This window comes from Strix uralensis, chromosome 4 (genome assembly GCF_047716275.1).
Source record: "Strix uralensis isolate ZFMK-TIS-50842 chromosome 4, bStrUra1, whole genome shotgun sequence".
NCBI classification, from domain to species: Eukaryota; Metazoa; Chordata; class Aves; order Strigiformes; family Strigidae; genus Strix; species Strix uralensis.
In genome coordinates this window covers 31,856,512-31,878,441 of record NC_133975.1, presented here as the reverse complement: position 1 = coordinate 31,878,441, position 21,930 = coordinate 31,856,512, and the positions used below count along the sequence as shown (strand labels likewise).

Genomic DNA, 21,930 nt, shown 5'->3' with positions numbered 1-21,930 from the left:
GAAAGTGGACAGTAACTGACACAGTTTTTTGCAATCATACTGAAGTGATAACTGCCTTTGCTAATGTCTTATTCTAAAAGGGCAAGCAAGGTTATGGGAGTTGGATACTTTATAATCACTGAGCTTTGAATGCTGGCAAAAATATTTGACCTTTGCATGTACATACAGCTTCAGTGGAGCATACTTGTGTATAACCATCTGTCTGGGGACAAACTTGTCCTAGATAGAGGCATTCTTTGCTAGTCTCGGTAGTTCATTCCAGTTGTGAAAAAACTGTACTAACAGATACCAGTTTTTTCCCTGTTAGTCCTGTGTTAATCAGGACTCTGCAGCAACCAGGTCACCGCTATGTTGTTGAGGAGGGTAATTTTCAGGTGACATATCAATTATACTTTCTTCATTTCTTCCTGAGTGAGTGAAAGAAAATGCTTGTTTACAGGTGAATGCAACCATAGGCATTGCCACGGTTGACAACTGCCAACATCTGATAGGCTTGATGCAGTCTATGCTTGGTGCTACCGGGAGTATTTCAACTATCTGTATTTCTGGAGTGGTTCATTCTTCACTACCAGAGAGTGCCATGGAGACCAGAAAGAACAGGCCCAGGGGAAGAAAAAAGGAAGAGGAATGCGGAAGGTGCTCCCTGCAACTTCCCAGTCAAAGCCATAGAGTATGGGGCAATCTGGGAGGGACAAGGTTTCTTTAGTTTTTGTGTAGACCAGTATTTCTCACTAGTAAGTTCATTCACAACGGAGCTCACTTTCTGTTGTGGATATTAGTTCAAATGAGTTCTAGTGATTCAGTGTATTGCGCATTCATTCTGCTGTTTGCAGAGTGGAAAACGGTGGCTTTGTTTGTTCCTCGTTCCCTTTAAAAAACATTGTGATTCAAAATATCCTACCCACAGGCACCGCTTTGAAACAAAGTTGTTACAGCCACTGTGAAAATTTTTATGTCTCAAATGTATTTTAGCTCTAATTTATTTTAAATTGTTAAGATATACATTATGTTTTTATTTGAAAGATGTGTTTATGCCATATTTGATTTTTTCCTAAGCTTCCTCAAAATGAGAAATCTGCTGAAATGAAACAAAAATATTACACAATATAGATACAAAGGACTCAATGTTTTTCTTTCAGTGGTGTCTGAAATAGTGCCTGAAATCTAAAGACTATGAGAGGCACTAGACGAAGACATTTTAGTATATAGTACATACTTGGGAGCCCATGCAATTGAAGTTATTTTGCTGGCTTTGTAGGAAGCAGGTTTCTCATAACTGAAGATTTTTTAGCAGGCCAAATTAATCTGCTTGGCAGTGTGTTGCAAGAAATTTGATTCAGATACTTACTGCAAGAAAAGTTTTGTTCATATATATGTGCATATAATTCCATGTGAGATTCTTGTCTCTTCTTTAATTTCTTGTTAGGCTGGGCAAGAGGGGTGTAGTGTGTAATGTAAAAGCTGTAGGTTTAGCTGGAGCCTTGTTTTCTCCCTGAATACAACACCTTGGCGATTCTGCAGTGAAAGTTGTTGTAACTGGACTGGGATGTATGCTAGAGCATAGAGGGTTTGTGAAAAATTGAAAAAGCACATAGGAAGTTCAGGACAGTGCTGCTGTTCATCCAAGCATGGAATCAGTTCATCAGCTGCCTAATTCTGCCTAAAATGTGTTCAGGTTTCTCCATTCCCGTTAGCAGCCCCTTGAAGGGGCTCACACCTAGGATCTTCTTCCTGTTTCTGGCTTGCCAGATTTGTGCCTTTGCTCTGTAATAACTTCCCTGAGCAAAACTACTAATAGTAGGACAGTTTCCAGATGAGATGTTTTATGGCGGGTTGGACTAAAGCACTGCTGACCACCCCTTGCTTGGAGAGAGGATACAGTTGCTTTGAAGACCACTGCAAATCTGGATTGCTCAGGGGACAGGTCTGACCTCTTCATCTCCTGGCTCAGGCCATTCACTCATGCTGCTTTAAGCAGAAATTACATGACTTAGAGAAAATCCAAAAGTTGACATGGATATCACACACTACCATTTTGCATATTTTCCACTAGCATTTAAAAAAAGTAATGTTGTTTATATCATTAAGCTATAGCATGGCATGCGTTTTGAATGTGAACAGTGGTCATGCAGGTGTTACATCATATACAGTGCTATCTAGTGATGCATGAGACTGCTGAGTGCTAAATCTGGGAAGGAGATGGTGCAAAAGTGTGGCTATTTTAAAGCTATGTTGATCAAAAACAGAAGGACAGTGTATTTAAGCTACCAGAAAGTGCTCTGACAGCCATGCTGCTTTTTAGTTACTGATCTCTCTGCACCATCATACTATACCTAGTTGAACTGGTCTGACATGGGACATAAAAAGTAGTGGATCTCCTGGAGCATCCTCATCATCTTCTAAAGAAACTGATATTTCACCTGGGAAGGAAAGAGTTTTTAGATGAAAAATAGGTATGGACTAAATTAGCTCAAATTAGTTTAAGTGAAAATGTCCATACACAATGAGAAGATTATTAACTTTGTAATCTCCACACTTAATTTGTATTTAAATTACATTTTAAATTAATTTGGCCTGTCCCCATAGGGGGACATGAGTTATAAGAGGTAAATTAAATTATTTTGTGTCTTGCATATGAAGCCACTTTGAAATGTATTTTAAAATGCTTGTAGAAACCGACTTGATTCTAGTGACTTCTATGCTTTTCTAGCTCCGTATTTGGGGTAGATAGCACATTAAAATTATAATTTGAAAGCAGGTAATGAAAAGTAAGAGATGTACAAATATAAGTGGACTTAGCACATGGATTCAGATAACCACAATTCATTTATGCAACAACAACAAAAAAATGCCAAGAATAATATTTATTGAAGAGTATGAAGAAAACAAGAATGTTCTGCAAAGAGTTTTGGAAATCTATGGAATTTGTTAATGGCATAGGGAAAGCAGGAAAGTATTGACTAGACAACAGACATATTTGTAGCTGACAGGACTCAGTCTAGATTTTCACAGTATAGCATTCCTACATTTGTTTAAAAAGCAGTATTATAGCGATTGCTATGTAAGTTTAGAAAGCAGCATGTCAGGTTCTGAATCAGCTAAATTTTCACAGAGGACAGACTTTTAAGTTGTTCTGTGGTAACACACCGTATTCAACACACCATGTTGACAGGATTTTTGAAATGTTGATTCACTGTACGGGGAGTTGAGCTACTGTCAGCTCCAGCCAGGCAGGTCACACAGATCAAAGCTACCTGTTCAAAGGAACTGCGGTAGTTCGTCACAAGGAACAGTAATGAGGTGCGGCTAGGATGCAACCTGGTATCCCTGACGTCGGTGAAACTGAAAACGGGATTAATTTGAAAACATTATCCTAAATCCTCCTGACTTTCAGCAAGGCTCAGAATGACTCATAGATGCAGTGGCCTGATCTCAGCTGCTCCCAGCTGCCCACCTTGCTTCTACCCGCTACGGGCTGGCCCACGAGGGAAAGGGGGGCTCAGGCCTCCACCTCTAGTGCCAGGACTGGCGTTTTATGTCTTTAAGAGCTGCAAAGCAAACTACGGAGAGGGGAAATAAATTCTCTCTTGGAAGGCTGCTGAGTGTGCCAAGGGTACTAGGATGAACAAGTTTAATTACATTGTATTATTAAAGAGAAACTATTTATTATTTTAAGTAAATAAGAACAGTCACCACAAAAAGATGTTAGAACATTTGATGGGGGGGAGACCATCTGATGAGTAAAAAAGTTACTCAGTAACAGTATTGCACACATAAAAAATAAAGATGTATATAAAATACTTGTCAATAACATGTTTAATGTTAAAGTCCAGACATCGAAAAACTGTATGAGTGGCATTTTCAAGTCCCCATTTCTGAAAGGTCTTTTTACATTTCTAGTAGTTGTCTGAGTTTTATACATATGATAATATTCTCATTGCTGATGCGCTTCTGCTCAGACTTAATTTTTCTGCATTTACTGTGGTGAAGGGCAAAGAAAGTGGCCAGTGAGTTAATATTTAAACACAGAATAAAATATAAAAGAGCATAAGGAACTTAACATGAACTACTAGGTTTACTTTTGTAAATCAAGTACTCAATTTGTTGATACTTGATTTATTTTGAAACAATCAAAACTAGTTAACAAAATGGGAAGGTCATTCATTTAAACTAATGAATGACACCATTTTTCGTAGAGCACCATCAATCACTACATGGGTTTTCTTGGTTGTTGATTACTGGGATAATACAGAAATTAAATTTTAAGAGAAGTGAACATATTGAGTTGTATTTTTTTTAATGATGATTTAAGCTGTGGCTCTGTGTTTGCCTCTGAAAACATGTATTTTGGGAGAACAACATGAACACCACTGGCTGGCACTGCTGTATGTGCTTATGCAAAAAGTGTCATCTTTCCATGAACAAACTGGGAATTTGTGTGTGTGTTGCTACCAAGTTTGTCCGGAGACACCTCTCTCTTAGATTTGATTGTGATTTTCAGTAGTCATTTCTTCAATTTCACTTTCAGAAGAAAACTGATTTTAAAATATATGAAAAAAACCCTCAGGGAAACACTATAGAAATACCATCCATTCCCATAAAAGGGGTCTCTCTTTCTTCCTTTCCCTTCCCCTCCCCAACAGTCTCCTAGTGGATGAGATAATCAAGCAAATTAAACACAAAGACATGCTTTGTAGCTTTACAGTAAGGATGGGTATGAATATTTAGAATGAGGCTAAGCAGAATGGTAAAAATACAGTAATTTCTTGGGGAGCATGCCCTGTCCCTTGTCGTGCTTTTTAAACAAATTAGTATAGCTACTAGGTTCTTCAAATAAAGATGTGCATGGTGGACAGTATTATTTGGCATAGGTTTTAGTTTGTTGATAGCATTTTGTTCTTGCTACTCAAGTCACAAGCCTAGATAGACATCCTTGGTTCACAGAATCACAGAATTGTCTAGGTCGGAAAAGACCTTGAAGATCATCCAGTCCAACCATTGACCTCCAGCTCTGTCAAAATAAGGCTCCTCAGCCTCCTTTTAAAGAGAGAAGGGACCATTTTCCTGTCCTCTCCTGTAACACTCAGTGGTTGAAAGGGAGAAGCCCAGGAGTGGACCTGCAGGGATGCAAATAATGTGGATACCCAGATTAAAGCAGTCCCCTTCCTCCCGCAGGCTGCGGGGGACCAGGCAGGTTGGCTGCTGGGGCAGGGGCAGTGGGCTGCCTTGGCCTGGACGGGGAATTACGTGTCCTTCGGTGGGAGCCACACCATCAGGTCTGCCCCCACAGAAGAACTCGTGAGCATCAGCTGCAGCCCCCACAGGTGCCACAGTAGCCTACAAGTGCCCTCCAAAGTACTGTGCTGGGCAGACACCGCAACTCTTGACTGCAGTGGGGAAAGGACTGGGCCTCCAGTGCAGCGGCTGGACTTGTATTCTTAAATGAAGACAGTTGATATTCTCACAGCTGCTCTCTCTGCCCCCTGTTAGGGATGTATGCATTCTGCATAGCTGCGGGACACATTTCTATCTTACTCTGTTTTCTTTGTGGCTGAATTAAGGTTGTGAAAATGTTTGCATTTAAATTCTTACCATTAGCGTTGCATTATTACAGCTAGTTGCATTTAATTTTTCTTTATCCATAAAACTCGTTTGTTTTTTTTTTAAAGGAGTAACAGAAATGTTTGTGCGTTTAAGAGATATATTTAATTATATCACCTTTAAAACCAGGCTGTCCTAATGCTTCAAAATGAGGTGTGTCTCACCCTGGGGTAATTTTTTTTAATATATATTCTAGTTTGGGATTCACAACTGAAATTAACCTTTTCTGATTTAAACTTGCTAGAGGTCTAAGGCAGACGAGAATTAAAATTAACAGTTGGTGCAAACTGCATCAAAACACAGAGGGTAATCTAAGGGCAGATCCTCAAATGAAGGACACTATCTTAGTTTCATGTAGTCTTCAGAAGTGTAACAGCTTGTATTAGCCTCAGTTCTGCAAGTTTAAAAATAAAAATGGATTGCAATACACAGTGCAGTGAGCACATGTTAAAATATTATAAAATTGCCATTTTAACTTAAAGTGACTGTGACAGATTAGAGGCTCTCTGCTAGCGATGACAATTTAAGGTCAAGCTTTTCATTAAGGTAAACAATGACAAGAAAAATGGCAATTTCTCTTCCTCAGACCTGTAAAACAGCTTTGTAGAGAGAGATGTGGAAGGGTACAAGTGCAAGCTAGATGTTCAGCTCCTTTCTGTGCCTTTGGCAATCTCCTGATACTAATGGTTTTTATTTTCTTAAAAGATTCACAATCTTAATTAATGTAAATTGCCACATACTGGGGGAACAAATGGCTAAGCTTTTCATTTCTCTTTTTAGCCATCTTATTTTGGTACTTATAACTATTATTGGGGCTTATGCTTCAGTGACATTTAGGATGTGACAAGGAGATTTGAGTGATGTCAAATAGCAGATTGACCCTAATGAAATGTTAAGAACAGCTTAAATGCATATGTAGAAAGGGTTGAATAAAACAAGAGATGCAAATAATTTGGTGAAAAACCCCTTCAGAATAAAAGCAGTTATATTCATTTGGTTTGCCTCAGAATAGTCTGGTAAACATGATTTTTTACTTATTACATTAAAATTTTAATGAGAACTTATTAAACATCCCTCTGTTTCTCAAACATTTAAGTTGAATTGCTTACAAAATAATTTACCTTTAGTCATCATACCTAAATTTTCAGTTACAGAGAAATAAGACTAAAAATCCTAAATTTCACTTGTATCACAAATAATGATTTTTTTTTTAAATCATGACAGTTTCAACCTTTACTTTTATCTTTAAGTTTGCATCTGAATTGGAGCTTACAAAACCAGCTTTGAAAGTACTGCAAATGAATGTCAGAGGGAAAGAAAACAGCTTTTCTTAATCTAACATTTCAACCCTGTGCAGGAGCCTTGACACCAGCGAGTACTCACCGAGGCTGCAATACAAGCAGTTAGCATAATTTTGCTAGAATTACGCTGTATTTACAGACTTCGACACTGGTGGGTGCTAACATTTTATTCCCCTGCGCGAGGAGTGCATCAAGTCAGTTCTAACAGTGCTGCTGGGGCTGCGCAACCTCCGCTTTGGCTCGAGCAAACTCGGGCTTCGGGTTTGTTCCCTTTGGTTTTTAAGCGAAGAGAGAAAAATAGAAGCAAAAACAGTTTTTTACCTTGCGTGCTCTCTGTTGTGGGGCTTGTGTTCAGCTGCGTCTCAGTCGCAGAACACCTGCCGTTTTCTTCTGCTGCTAATTGTGTGACAGGTTCATATCGCAATATGGCATCCAGATCATGGAAAAACTTCATGGTTTTAGTGACATCCCCAGAGTTGTGGGCATATTTAACCGTTCTGTATTCATACTTCAGGTTTTTATACTTTGCACGGCACTGTTTCCAATCCCTGCAAACTCCTAACTCTTGCAACCTTTTAGCAATGTAGATAAATATTCCTTTATTCCTCAGGGTGCCGTGGAGTTGCTTTCTGATATTTTTTTCTGACCAGACGCTTAACAAGGCTTTAACCTCCTCCTCAGTCCAATGCTTCCCTGCTCCACTCTCCATGTTGAAAGTGACCTGGAAATGATTCACTATTTCTAGCCAAGATTTTGTTTCCTAGGAAACCAGACGGCTGGTTGTCAGTAAGCTCCGCCGAGATGAAAGGATCTAGTTTTACTGGCTCAAGCTGCCTGAGGGGAGTAACTTGAGAAACTGCCAAATAAGCAGGCTCGGTATTAGAGGCCGACGAATAAAGCAGCTCTGGCGGGAGCGGGGCCGGGGGGCGGGGGGCTCGGCGGGGAGGCCGGGCCGGGCCGGGCCGGGCCGATTTAACCCTTCTCGGGGAAAAGGGCTTCACTACGAGCACGGTGGTGTAACGAGAGAGAGTAAAGAAAGAGTCGCGCTGGCGTGATCCTTTAAACAACACCCAACACGAATACCCTGCCCTCCCTCGTTCTTGCCTGCCCTTCGCTGGGTGGGCACGGCGGCAGCTCCTGTCTGCCGTGGGGCTGGGTGCCGTGGGGCTGGGCCCGCCAAACGGGCCGCAAGTTTTCAGTAGGCGACGTGACAGTTTACCTGGATAGGATCATCCTGCTTTCCATTTGCTTGTCCGTATAGTACTTGGTTTTGATTGATGGCCATATATACACATTTGTAACTCTAATATTCATTGGTTATTAGTGATGTTTAATGAAAAGCTTGCATACTTAAAAATCTCACTAAATTGATAAAATTGGATAAGCTTTGTGGCAATGAAATTGAGCTTCCTTTTCTTTCATTAGTGCTACACGAAAGATGTCATCCAACGACTTGCAGAGGCCTTTCCTTCAGGATGTTTGCTTCCCTCTTTCCCGCTATTGATTTTGTTGATGTTTAAAGGGACAGTGTCAGTATTTAAATGGAAATTGTAATATTAACATTTGAATTTCAAGTGGCTGAATGCCGTATATATCAGCCCTTACGTTTTACTACCAGTCTCTGTGTTTATAGATGGGACATCTTCCCGAGTTAAATTAAATGCGTTTAAGAATGTCCTCATCTCTGATTTTTCTCTTTAAGATCTGGGTCAGTCATGGGGTAAATTTGTTCAGATATGCATGAAGTTTATTTTGGACGGTTTTCAGTAAACAAATGTTCTTTAGTATTTTGCTTTACGTGCCACTGGGGTTAGTGACCAATAAAGGGATTTTATGAATTGGAGAAAATTTGTAATGAGCATGGTCAGTTGTAGATTAGAATCCACTCTGTAGATTTTTTTGTGCCCAATTTTATTGTTGCTTATACTAAATAATTCCAGTTACTTCAGTTGAGTTAAATCAGTCTAAATCATCTTAGCATCTTCGTCTAATAGTCTAAAAGTATTCTAAGTGTTTTCTTTTTTAAGAAAAACATTTTTGCTTTTCAGTCATTATTATATGTGAGAGCATAACAGGAGTTTACCAGCCCCCCAGAGTCCCTATGAGCGTTACAGGCATGGTGGGTGTATGGCAGGGCTTTTGTTAGAGGTAACACTCAGCCTTATTCCAGGAAGCTTTTAAAGGAAGATGAAGCAGCCTGCAGTGTTACCCACAAAAAATCTGCAAAATCTGCAAAAAGTCTGCAAAAGCCACCTTTTTAATGGATAGGGGCAGAATCACAAACCCCGGACAGCAGAGCAGGACTTGTTTTGCCTGAGTTCAGCAGCTGTGATGCCCGATACTAGTTTTATGTGCTCAAACGCTTTATCAGAGGGTCCATATACCTTTTTAAGAGTGTAAATGCTAGCTTGACTGCTTAAGTGCGAGAATGCAAAAGCTTCTGCTTAGGCGATTGGCAGAAGAGACAATGGACAATGCATTCCCTTAGGCAAAAAAATCAGTTTCTTAACACTCCTCCCCAAACCAAAGCAGAAATAGAATAGTGCTGTAGAGCCTACTACTACAGCCTAGACTATCACTGCAAAGTGGCTTTTCAGATTAAGCATCTGCTGTTATTTTATGCCCACACTGAAATAGGACTGCAGTAAGAGCCTGAGCCAGTGCTTATTAGTGGAAAGATTCCCACTGAATTCAGTGGGCTTAGGCACAAACCTTATGTGACTGTTTTGAAATAAAGCATAACATGGGCAAGAAACCAGTTTTGATTACAAGCCTGTAAAATAGAACAACAAATAAGCGTACTTTAAAATTTCATGTTGTAAAGAACAGATGAAAAACCACCAATCCGTTGTATGTTAAAGCATTTCATATTCTAAGCATTTCAGTGCTTTATGTTAATTATATTTTGTCCATAGGGGCCAGGAGAGTGCTGGAATTGTGACAAGTGATGGAGAGTCATCCCAGGCATTCAAAGTGCACAAGGTAAAATGTAAATGAATGTTTTGTACATGCCTAGCTGAGATGCATGAAAGTTCGTTTCAGCTAGGAAACAAAATAATTAGAGGGAAAGTAACATGTTTTGATGGACTGTTTTGGTTTTGTCAGGGATAATATCTAATTCTGTTACTTCTGCAATTTCTGTCGTAAGTGCCTGTTTAAACAAATATGCCAGTGTTACCCTGTTGGATGTATCCATACGCACAGTGGCAGACCCACAGAAGTATCCAGATCAGGCTATTGATGTCACAAAAACTACTTACCAAAGTCACCCCACAGCTAAGGTGTTAATTCTGGAGCACCGATGCAACCTGAGATCAGGAGAAAAGAAATACGGTTACAGGCTGTGCACAAGCAAATGGATGACTAATTCTTGCTTAGTGAGACTCAAGGAAGTGGCAGCTACTTTACCCATAGGTAAAAATAAACAGAATAAAAGGCTGAATGGAAGCCTGAGAAGGTCACACAGTCTTTCTTGAGCTAAGAGAATCCCAGGGGATGTTAAAAGACATAAAATGGCCCTAGCCTTGAAAGTGTTAAGCCAAGAAAATACCTGCATGGTCTGGTGATATTTCTCTCATCTTGTATTGAATAGTGATCAGGAAAAAAGTCATCATCAGTCTATTCCATCCTGGAAGAGCAGAGAAATAAAGAAGAACAGGAAGGAAAGAAATAAGGAAGAGCGGGAGATAAAACTACATTAGCAAAATAACCATGGGACAATTCTTGATGCGTGCTCACTGACCACAATCAGAAAGCAGTTTGTCTTCATGTTCAGAGGTCTCTGAGGAAGATTAATTAAGCTGTTCAAATGAGTCCAGGAATGAGAACTGCTTTGCTGCAGCAGCATGTATATCTATGCATGACTGCTTAATGTCTCACACAAGATCTCCTCTCATCAAGCATCATGTTTGTCGCCTCTTCAGGCATTTCCCCCCTCCTATCTGTTACTTACAGTCTGATTCACACACACACACTTTTAAATGCAACTTTTCTCAACTTCAGCACCATGTTATCTGTTCTTCATCCCTGCTCCTGCTTGGGTTTCAGCTTTCCTTAAGATTTACAGGAATTCCAGCTTCCTTTAAAGTGGGCTGCTGTATCTATCCTGTAGTAAAAAGAATTTCCCAGAATGAACTTTCAGCAGGTGATACCATAATTTGTAGTGTTTCCATGTTACTGAGCTCAATACTTAGCAGCCATGCTAAGAATTTAATTGACTATCTCGTCATATTGGCTTTGATATTTTAAGAGTTGCAGAGCATGTGATGGTTTCTTTTATCCTTGAAATACATTTCAGAGCTACAGCACTTTTAAAATCTGTAATAACCACAGTGTAATAGCAAGCCTGTGGAGTACAATTTATGTGACTTGTTTACTCCTGGAAGTGGTGCTAATATAACAAACTGTTACACTGGTGAAAATAATATTTAGGACTCTGACTTGTAAACTAGCCCATAAACAAGTCAGAAGCTAAGATGCTACTGTATCCATTTGTCCTCCAGACTCTGGTTGACTCTTCTTCATAGCAGAGACAACAGGATGGAAAAGGTGCCTGCTTCTCACTGCATTGATTTACTACCCAATGCTTCCATGCAAACTCACCTTTGCCAACCGTTGAAGGCAATACATATATTAGAGTACGAACACCTAAGGCATGGGTATGTGTTCCTGTCTGATTGTTGCCAGCCTTTGACCACATATCAGTAGCCCTTGACAAAGGCTATTAGTCCTTCGTTTTAAACTCTCCCAGAAAGACTTGACCAGATTTGTCTGTCAGAAGCTTTCAGCTAGATTTGTATAACAAAACGTAGTTCTATTAGCTCAGGATGTGGAAAAACTTCAATCTCTTTTATAGACATAGCAATGCCAGTAGGAGAAAGACTTTGTCTGAATGTTTTGGATATGCAGAAAAATACATTAAAGTAGCTATTCATCAGACCATTATCATGTTCTGGCATGTACCAAACCTTGCATAATACAGACATAAGATTGTCTTCATTGGGAACTTTTTATAGTGGGTGTAATTCACATTTGCCATTCCACACCAGCGCAATCTAAATCAGAGGAAACTGCTATTAAAAGAATATGTACTTGTCTAACCAAATCTGGTTTAAAACAATGTCACTTGTTTAAGCTATTGCAATGCTTAACCTGGCCACATCCATTAGTACTGGACCTGTGAACTGGCAGATCTCCTGTTAGGATAAAGTTGGCCTAAGTAAAGTAAGAGTTCATGGTTGCATTTTTGTACATATAGAAACACATGACACAGACTCTAGACCACCTTTATGTCATCTGTGAGACAACAGATGATAATTGATCTGGCATAAAGTTTGCTGAACAATTAAAGCAAACTTATACCAGTTTGACAGTCTGAGGCAGTAATTTTTTAATGTTTTAGTAAGTATCCTAAAACCACATGTGCAACCACAGCCTCTTGGTATTCTGACTCTATAGCAGTCACAGCAGAAAATACCCTAAAGCTGAGCTTTCTTTAAGCTTTTCTGATTGAGCTCTGAAAACTGTTCAACCAATTTTCATCCTTCTTGTCACAGCCCCCTCTCTTGTACCTACAGCACAGGTTATGAACCATTCACAGCTTCAGAGCTCTCCTGTGTGTCTTTGAAAGTGCTAGAGGAGTGTTATCATGTGTGCTATCGTGTATATCACAATTACCATGTGTGATAGGGAAACTGAGCATAGAAGGATGTAAATATTTTCCACAGGCAGCGGCAGAAGCAGGAGTTTGTAGGAGGGCCTGGAATCCAGTCTTAATTTCTACTCTGTGCAGTGTTTTCAGACTATTCTTGCTGCTAAATTTTCTCTACATAGTGCTTATTGCCAAAAGAAGCTCCTGACAGCTGACTAAAAAGTTTTCATGCATTTCTGCTTTAGATAGAAGGCAACTTGGCTATATGAAAAGTTTGTTTTAAGTAAACAATAAAACCTCTTGAAAAAAGCTTTGCTTCTGTCATTGGCCAGAATGACAGTAGAATCTAATAAACATTATCATGGACCCAGTACAAAAATAAATCCAATATAGTGCTAACTTGTAAAAGGTATTCTCTACATAGAATTTCCTTCTCACAACTTTGTTCTTCTTCGCCTGTCTTCTGGCAGTCTTTTTTCTGATGCTTTTAAACAACATAACAGTTTGGTAGTGTCTTTCAGAAGATGTATTTTTAGTCAGGGAATAGATTGTTCCGTGAAAATCCTCAGCATGGAAATGTATATTGCTTTATTTTAGAAAAAGAGTAATGGGATCTGATATATCACCATGACATCTACTCAGCTTCTTCCCATGTCTTTCAGGTTATTTGCCTTTCTCTTAAACTTGCCTGCATTAATACTGTACCAAAACCAAACATGAAAAATGAGGAAATTGCCAGGAAAAATAAAACAAACAGAACTTTTTTTTCTTTTTCTCCCAAAGGGAATGGGTCTTATAAATCATGTCTTCAACGCAGACAGCCTGAAGAAGCTGTACGTTTCAAACCTCGGTATTGGGCACACAAGGTACTCCACCTCAGGAATTTCTGAGCTGCAGAACTGCCAGCCTTTTGTGGTAGAGACTCTTCATGGAAAGATCGCTGTGGCACACAATGGGGAGCTAACAAACGCTGTACGACTCAGGAGAAAGGTTAGTATCTCCTTTGGGAGGCTCTGGCATCGTTTCTGAGTATGAGGCAACAACGAGCAGTAAGTTTGCTCTGACTTTTCCTTAATATCAAACTGCTTGGGGTAGTGAAAGAGCCCTATAATCAAAATAGATCATTTGGGGGGAAAAAAGTCCTGGGGAGGGGAGGCATTTGTAACTGTCACGGGATAATTCATGAATCATCTAGACTGATGGTCACATTCCTATTGATCAAGTGAGAAAACTAACTCAGCCACAACAAAAGGTAGCTTTGATTGAAACTCTGCTCCTTTTTGGTGGCTGATAGAAGGAGCAAATGATATGCTTTGAGTTAGGAGAGTCATAATAAGGTGAGGTAATTTTAATATGAAATGTCTGGTATGGAATATTATATTTGTATTTGGAATATTTGTATTTCTGTCTTGCAAAATTAATCATGAGCACTGTCAGGACATAAACCAACAAATGCCAGATTTTATAGTGTCTTTGTCTAGAAGGATATGTGTGAAAGAACCAAATTAAAATTTAGCAGATGATTCATTGCGAAATCTCTTCTATGATACATTCCATTCAAAAACGAGAGGACATACTCTTGCATTGAAGCAAGGCAAATGTATGGCACGCCCAAAAGAACGTAGCCTCTCTTTAATCAGAGCCACAAGTGTATGAATGGATGGGAGAAAAAAACAGTGGTGAGGAAATGTAGATGGAGAATGGAGAATCAGAGTTACATGAGATGTAAAATGATTTCTAAAGATAAAAATTAAGAACTGTAATGCATACAGCATTGAATGGGTTGTAGTAGTTGGCTAGATACACTGCAGATTCTCTTGTCCATTAGAAGCATAAATATGCCAAGACAGAACAATTTGACTGACCAGATCTAGAAAATTTTTAAGTTGTGGGATTTCAATTTTTTAATCCCACTCTGCTTCCCTTCACACCTCTTTTTTTTGTTGTTGTTGCTTTATGCCCAGACCATCATTCTGCCTTGATAGCTCTTTCTATAACTGCTACAGGTAATTTCATATTTTCCCTTGTATATTTTACTTGTCTTCACAGAACAAGCAGAAGCACAAAGCTGATTAAATGGCCCAATCATAAATTTATGCCCTTAATATTGGTGGTATTAATTTTGCTTGCACATGGAGCAAAGAAATGAGATGCAAAGGGAGAAATGTAGTACCAGGCATAGATGATTGTACCAGCTCTTTTTACATATTTGGTTTGTTGGAAGAAATCTGATGTTATTATGATCTGATCACCTGAAGCACTGATGTTTTAAAACATCTGTTCACTGGACAAAGGTGGTGTTAGGTTAAAATGTGAGCAGTGCTATATGGGAATTTTTTTTTAATGTTGGTAACACTTTTGTTTTGTGTCTTAAAAGCTTATGCGGCATGGTGTAGGACTGTCGACCAGTTCTGACAGTGAACTGATCACCCAGCTGCTGGCTTTCACACCTCCTCTAGAAAATGATGATACAGCCGACTGGGTAGCAAGGTGAGGAGGATGGGTTTCAGAATCAAGAACAGCAATCTAATCTCAGCATGATAACGCAGCTGTAAATTCACACAGCTGTTTGTGTGACACACAATTATGTTCACCTATGTCTCGTTTCAGAATAAAAAATTTAATGAATGAAACTCCAACTTCATATTCATTGCTAATTATGCATAAAGACATAATCTATGCAGTACGTGATCCGTATGGGAATCGCCCACTCTGCATTGGTCGCCTTATTCCAGTAGGGGACATGAATGGAAAAGGTAAACCATACATATATATTCATATACATATACATATATATGTGTATATATTGTTTGTGCCTGAAATCACTGATTAATTAAAGCTACACTTACTGAGGTGTAAGTAGGAATATGTGATGCAAAAGTCAGTTTTGAAAATTCAAACCAAAAAAAATACTAGAAAGGAAAAAATGTTTTCTAGGAAATCTGCAAACATCTTTTCTGCTCCCAGCAAAAGGGAATCCTAGTTGCCTGATGGCAGTGTCAGAAGTAGGCAGCCCAACTGTAATAGAATATTCTGTGCAAATTTAATTTGACATCTCATCACCTAAACAGGAAAGCAGGGTTGAACAGACGGGTTGAGGTTGGGAGCTACCTCTGGAGGTCATCTGGTCCAAATCCCCTGCTCAGGCAGGGCCACCCAGAGCTAGTTGGTCAGGACTATGTCCAGTCCAGAAACAAGTCTTGTTTCTTCCTTTCTCCTGTACTAAAGAGGCCGAAAAGTGCTGGATTACTGGCAGTGTATTTCTAAATTCCAAGCACTCCCAGTCACATGTAATATGGTAATGAAACGTTATACAGTCAATTTATGGGAACAATTCTTTGTGTTCCTGTTTAGCCTGCAAGTCAACATTTTCCATGAAGTGAGACTAAAATCTGTTCATCTGTACAAAAATAAAATAATTCAAAGGCAAAGTAGTAAATGCTTCTGTATCTTCACAAAACTTGGTAATTTTAACCACAAGAAAAATTATCAATATTTTTTAAAGCATACAGCCATTCCTACCCTATGTTACACAACTCAATCTTTCCTGTGCCTGTCTCTGAAAACTATCAACACATTTAGCATAGGAAAAGTAAGGAGTTTCTTGTGTGAACAAAAGCAATTATGTATATCTAAAGTCAATGAACTAGAATTGGAAAAAATTGAAAGAGTGCAGAGATAACAAAGGTAGTTACCTGAATTGTCTCTCTTCACGAACTGTGAATATGATGCTGTTACTTCCACTTCTGCCTAGAACAGGTTTATGATGTTTACATTGTTTGGGGTTTTTTTATATACTATTACATAAACTTTGGAATGTTATACCTTTTGGTTAGAAATTGCAAGAGTCTTTAATTGTGCACTTGGCAAACTAAACCATAGCAAGCCAGATGCTGCAGCAGAAATGCAATTGGGGGGGTGGGGTGTGTGTAATGGTAACAAGAATTGTGGACTCCAACTGAAATCTTTCATTTCAGGAAAAGATAACAGTGAAACAGAAGGATGGGTAGTCTCTTCTGAGTCCTGTAGCTTTTTGTCTATCGGTGCAGAGTAAGTGCCCTGATTCTCACTTTATCTGAAAGCTCTCCTCAGGCAGGGATTAAACATTAAACCTCAAATTGCCAAATATAATCTGTGACAACATGAAAGACATCAAGGATTAGTTTGTTGGGCTGTTTGAAGGGGTTTTTTTTGCCAGTCCTGTTTTTTGCCAGTTTATTTTCTTGAAAAGATTAATGTAAAACAAGAATTATGTGTTCAGAAAGTAACAGTAAAGATGACTTTGCTGTTGTAAAGTAAATGCCTCTTATATGTTGAATTAAACTTGGTTATTCATATAACTTGTTAATTTCAGCATAGTTTGTGGCAGAATCGTTGTAATGCTACAGAAGGGTTACATTGGTAGCTCACAGGCTGGACTAACCTGAGCTGTAGTATATGCTGTCTGACGAGCCAGCCTCCTTGTTTGAAAAAAATGATGGGCACCTGAAACTTATTTCCATGTGTGCAAACACCTAGCAGAGCAAAAACATGAGATGGCATTCATGTTACCTCTCTAGCTAAGATCCTCTGAAAAGACAGGGGTGATATTTTCTCTGGACGAAAATAGAAGGGTAAGAGGCTCCTTGGGAGACCCCAAATTGATTTTTAGACGTTTGGAGTGTAAGGCAATTGTGAACTAGAACATAATTAAAGTAAGAAAGATTATAAGGAAGCATATTTAATTTCCTAATTGGATATTATTAAAATGTGTATTTGGGGACCAGACTAATAAGTAAATTTGAATCCTCTTCAAATACAAAACTGAAAAATTGCATGAAGAACACAACTACTGAATAAAAAGAAATGTAAAGCAAAATCAGAAAGCAGTGCGACTGCACTTCAGAGATCTTTTATTCCATTCTGCAGTGTTTTATTGTAGGTGTGGTGTTCTGTGTTCTGTTGCTGTAACTCCTACCCTGTCTCTGTAGGAACTATTAGCTGTTGGTAACAGGGGCTTTCTTGAGACATTTTATTCTACAAATGGATAAGAGTAACCATTTTCTGAAACTTTAAAATCTCTGTTAAGAGAAGCTTACCATGTAGGACCATCACTGAAGCCTGTGGGTTTTTAGAAAAGCAATTCTGTCTAAACTTCTGCTGTAGCCAGTGCTGCTGTCTGCTAATGCTAGTTTCTGACCAGTGAACAATCACAGATTTGCTCACCTCTGATTTATATCTCCAAAATATTTCAGTATTTTGAGGTAGATTTAGATTGAAATCGTTAGAATAACCACCTGAGGACTCACTATAGGATCTAGAAAAATGTTTAATAAGTTTAAACATTGTAACATAATAAACCTAATACTATTCTATATTTCTTCAGATATGAGAATTGGAATGTACATTTCCAGTCAGCTTTATGACATTCAGTGCTAGCTGCCTGTTACGAGTAGACAGATATTTCTCTAGATATTGGCTTGTGGGGCAGGATATTTTTTAGCTACCATCTTTATTCTTGATTATGTTTTTTATATTGCATTATAATGTTTATTAGCATTCATAGAAAAATCCTCTAGTATTGATCCAGGACTAAATTATTAAAATATATTTAATCTCAATTAAGCTTGTACTAGACTGAGTACTGTACATCTCACATGTAAGAAGATTACCATAATTCTCTGTATTAATTTACTGCTTTTGGGTATTCAGACTGTTTTAAGTAAGGGTCACTTGTCTTTGTATGTTGGTCTTAAAACACTCCAGGTCAAATCCTAAGATAGAAGGAAATTGTCGTGCTGGGATGTTCAAAAGCATTTCTTCCTGGCAGTTGAATCTTGTTTATATTTCAAAACTATCACCGAGGTTCAGGACATTTCTAAATGCTATGTATTGCTCTTTCAAGGTACTATCGTGAGGTCCTTCCTGGAGAGATTGTGAAAATATCCAGATATGATGTCCAGACACTGGATGTTGTACCAAGACCTGAAGGAGATCCGTCAGCATTCTGCATCTTTGAATATGTTTATTTTGCAAGACCAGACAGTATTTTTGAAGGTAAGAAGATGTAATGTACAAAGCTCCTCCCTAAATAGTGGGAGATGTTATCCTGGAGAATAATGACTCTGGAAAGGATCTGGGATCACAGTAGGGTACCACTGAATGTGAGCTTGCAGAGCAGCATTGAGACAGAATGGGTTGGCACAGTTCTTCAGGAGATAAAACTCTCCAGGGGGACCATGTAACATCACCTTCCTGTTCCTGGCTGTGCATATGGCCTCAGTCAAGCTGCCTGTGTAGTCCTGTGGAAGGGATGAAAAGAGCCACAAACATGATTAAGGTAGAGGAAATATCCCTTAAAAGTGAGACACTTAAGAAAGGAACTTTACTGGTTCTTGGAAAACCTTTTAAAAATTAGACTTATGAAATAGGGTCTGCAAAACAAGTTTATTTTGGCCTTTTTTTTTCAAGAAAGGGTTATTTCAGAAAGATGCTTTCAATATAACTTGTAATTCTATGCATTATCTAAGTACTCAGGGTTGTCAGTCTAATGCTTTTATTATTAATTCAGTAGAAGCCCTCAAAATTTGTCTCAGTGATAAAGTATTGGCCAGGACTGTCATACGTAACAAACAAGCTCTTTGCTTTCTATGGCCATGCCATCTGTTGATCCAATACAGTTCCCTACCCTTATAAAACCAGTTTCACCCCACATCCCTTTTTTTCCATGATCCTCTTACCCTTCAATATCCTCACTTCCTATATTACTTAGTACTGCTGCTGTACCCTCTGCTGTGCCTCATCTCATCACACTACCTCCAGTTCCCTCCCATGTTGCAAATTTTTTAGGACCTTTAAAGCTTCTGAGGCCTCTTATCCCCTTGCTAAATTTGAGGTGAATTTTGCCAACTGATTCAAAGTTAATGAGCGGGCAGAAGCAGATTGCACAAACATTGTCTGCTAGAGAAACCAGCCTAAAAATAGAATATGCACACAGGCATAGAACAGGCAAGCATAATTTCTACTTCTTTCCACCTGTAAATAGATCTTGTAACATCCACAGGACCTTTAGTTACCTGATTAGGGCAAACTGGGTTTTAATTCTCTGTGTCATGATATGAATGTGAATGTTAGAATATGACATTATGGAAGGAATCAAAAAATGACCTTATGTGAGTGACTGCTTAGTAGCTCTGGAGCTTTTCTCACTGACTTCTGTGCCTCCAACTTGCCACAGAAATTTGTACATCAAACTGAGAGGAAATCAGAATTATGCATACCAGGAAAAACACTTCTTGCTGTTCTTAGGTCAGATGGTGTATTCAGTCAGGAGAAGATGCGGGCAGCAGCTTGCTATTGAAGCACCCGTGGAAGCAGACCTGGTCAGCACTGTTCCAGAGTCTGCAACCCCAGCAGCTCTTGGTTATGCTCAAAAGGTATATGTTAACTTGCCTTTTTTTTTTCCCAAGCATATTTACATGTATCTGTTTTTGTAATGGAGTGTAATGGTATGGGTCATGAGAGTTTTGTGTTGATAAAGCTTTATATCTTGAGTACACCAGGTACTCCTATTGAGTCATCTGCACTTGTTTTTTCTGTATTATTCTACTATATTGTTTCAAAGTTTTTTGGTTACTGTGAAGTCATACTAAGTTCTAAGGTTGCTTTATAAAAACAGTAACAGAAGAACTAGTTCTTTCGATATTAATTCTGTTTAACTGTCTCCTGTTTACAGTGCGGACTACCATATGTTGAAGTACTCTGTAAAAATCGATACGTAGGAAGAACGTTTATCCAGCCAAATATGAGGTTACGACAACTTGGAGTTGCAAAGAAGTTTGGCGTTCTGTCTGATAATTTTAAAGGCAAGCGAGTTGTTATCATTGATGATTCAATTGTGAGGGGCAATACCATTTCACCCATAATAAAACTACTGAGAGAATCAGGAGCCAAAGAGGTAAGATAATTTTCAGTCAGTACAATACAGATGTAAATAGAAGATTGATGGGAGGGTAAAGCACAGGGTTTTGCCTTCATTTGTACTGTACATTGTTTGCTTATTTAAAAGGACAAGTGTGCAAAAAAACAATGGCTAGTGCATGTTTATTGTGAAGATAGGTTAAGAAGTTTCTTTTGTATGACTAATCTTTGGGTGGTTAAGGGGAGAGGAACAGGTCTTCATTTACAAAGCACTACCTGGCAAATAGAGAATGGAAAACAGATTAGTTAAGGTCAAAAAAGTCAAGCACTGGTGTGGTATTCTGACATATATGTGACTTGTGGTACTGCATTAAGTACAACCGCATACTGCAGTAAATACCACGTGCCTTAAGTCACTAGAGCACAATTTTTTTAGTTGATTAAGATTTTTTAATTAAAATGGAGTGTGCAAGTCTGTCACTGGAGCAAAAATGTTCTAATTAATATTTGACTTCGTAAACTGAAATATGTGCATCAAGGATAGAACACAAAATCGGGATGGAACCTTTTAATAATAACATTGGGAAATACTGTAAATAAAACTGTCTCCTGCTGTGTTGGTGTCTGAAAAAAACTTTATCTTACTTTTAACCCTTCCATGACTTCTGTTCAGTAGTGTGTTCTGTTCTTCATGATTATTTGGCAGAACTGGGACTTTGCTATTGTGTTATGATCTGCTGACCTTCACCTTATAGCAGTCTGTTTTGAAACTGTATTTTTATTCAGGTGCACATCCGTGTGGCTTCACCTCCCATAAGATTTCCTTGTTACATGGGAATAAACATTCCAACAAAAGAAGAACTCATTGCCAACAGACCTGAATTTCATGATCTTGCAAACTACATAGGTAAATGCTACTCTTTTTTTTGAGAGAGAGTTTTCACCTGTAGGTATTTTATTGCCTACATCAAAATAAAGCACAACACGTCAAGGCAACAGTGGCAAAACTGACTGAAAAATTGTAAGGGTGATACACTGAATCTCTGCATTTTCAGTACCCTATGGATCAAACCAATTTAGCTACACACCTTTTTTTAAAACGGTGAATTATACTTCTCCAAACAATAGAGAGCATTAGAATAATTGCATAATCAGAAGTTACAAATAAGGTGTGACAACACAGCTTTCCAATACTTGGAGCTCATTCAGGGAAAGTCTTTACAACAAGAAGCTACTGCAGGCAAAATACCAGGAAGAAAATATGTGGTGAAAATTGTCCTGTAATGAAAAGCTGATGTAGTTTCACTTTCATATCACATCATGAGATATTCATAAAAATATGTTCAGAATTTGTAAACACCCACTGATTTTTCTACAAACATGTAAATAATTTCAACTGCATTATATATTTCGCTTTGAAAGAAATGACATTTGAAACTAATCAAAGAATGTTAAATACATTCTCAGATCTCTAGAATG

At 38.6% G+C, this 21,930-nt stretch overlaps 2 protein-coding genes across 6 annotated transcripts in view; one reads left to right on the top strand and one right to left on the bottom strand.

Annotated features, from left to right (window-relative positions):
* Nucleotides 1-7,626, bottom strand: part of PAICS (phosphoribosylaminoimidazole carboxylase and phosphoribosylaminoimidazolesuccinocarboxamide synthase) — a 41,609-nt gene extending 33,983 nt beyond the window's left edge. For 2 of the 3 annotated variants that reach the window (XM_074866259.1, XM_074866260.1), the window contains exons 1-2: nt 7,224-7,626; nt 2,334-2,420 (exon numbers count right to left, since the gene is read on the bottom strand). In XM_074866259.1, coding sequence (XP_074722360.1) covers nt 2,334-2,420; nt 7,224-7,611 — 475 coding nt within the window. In that variant the 5' untranslated portion in view covers nt 7,612-7,626. The remainder of the gene's footprint in view (nt 1-2,333; nt 2,421-7,223) is intronic. The other variant, XM_074866261.1, reaches the window with a different exon arrangement.
* Nucleotides 1-21,930, top strand: part of PPAT (phosphoribosyl pyrophosphate amidotransferase) — a 49,268-nt gene that overhangs the window by 23,904 nt on the left and 3,434 nt on the right. For all 3 annotated transcript variants that reach the window (XM_074866262.1, XM_074866263.1, XM_074866264.1), the window contains exons 2-10: nt 9,818-9,884; nt 13,336-13,542; nt 14,930-15,042; nt 15,163-15,308; nt 16,530-16,602; nt 18,437-18,588; nt 19,840-19,967; nt 20,267-20,488; nt 21,238-21,358. In XM_074866262.1, coding sequence (XP_074722363.1) covers nt 9,818-9,884; nt 13,336-13,542; nt 14,930-15,042; nt 15,163-15,308; nt 16,530-16,602; nt 18,437-18,588; nt 19,840-19,967; nt 20,267-20,488; nt 21,238-21,358 — 1,229 coding nt within the window. The remainder of the gene's footprint in view (nt 1-9,817; nt 9,885-13,335; nt 13,543-14,929; nt 15,043-15,162; nt 15,309-16,529; nt 16,603-18,436; nt 18,589-19,839; nt 19,968-20,266; nt 20,489-21,237; nt 21,359-21,930) is intronic.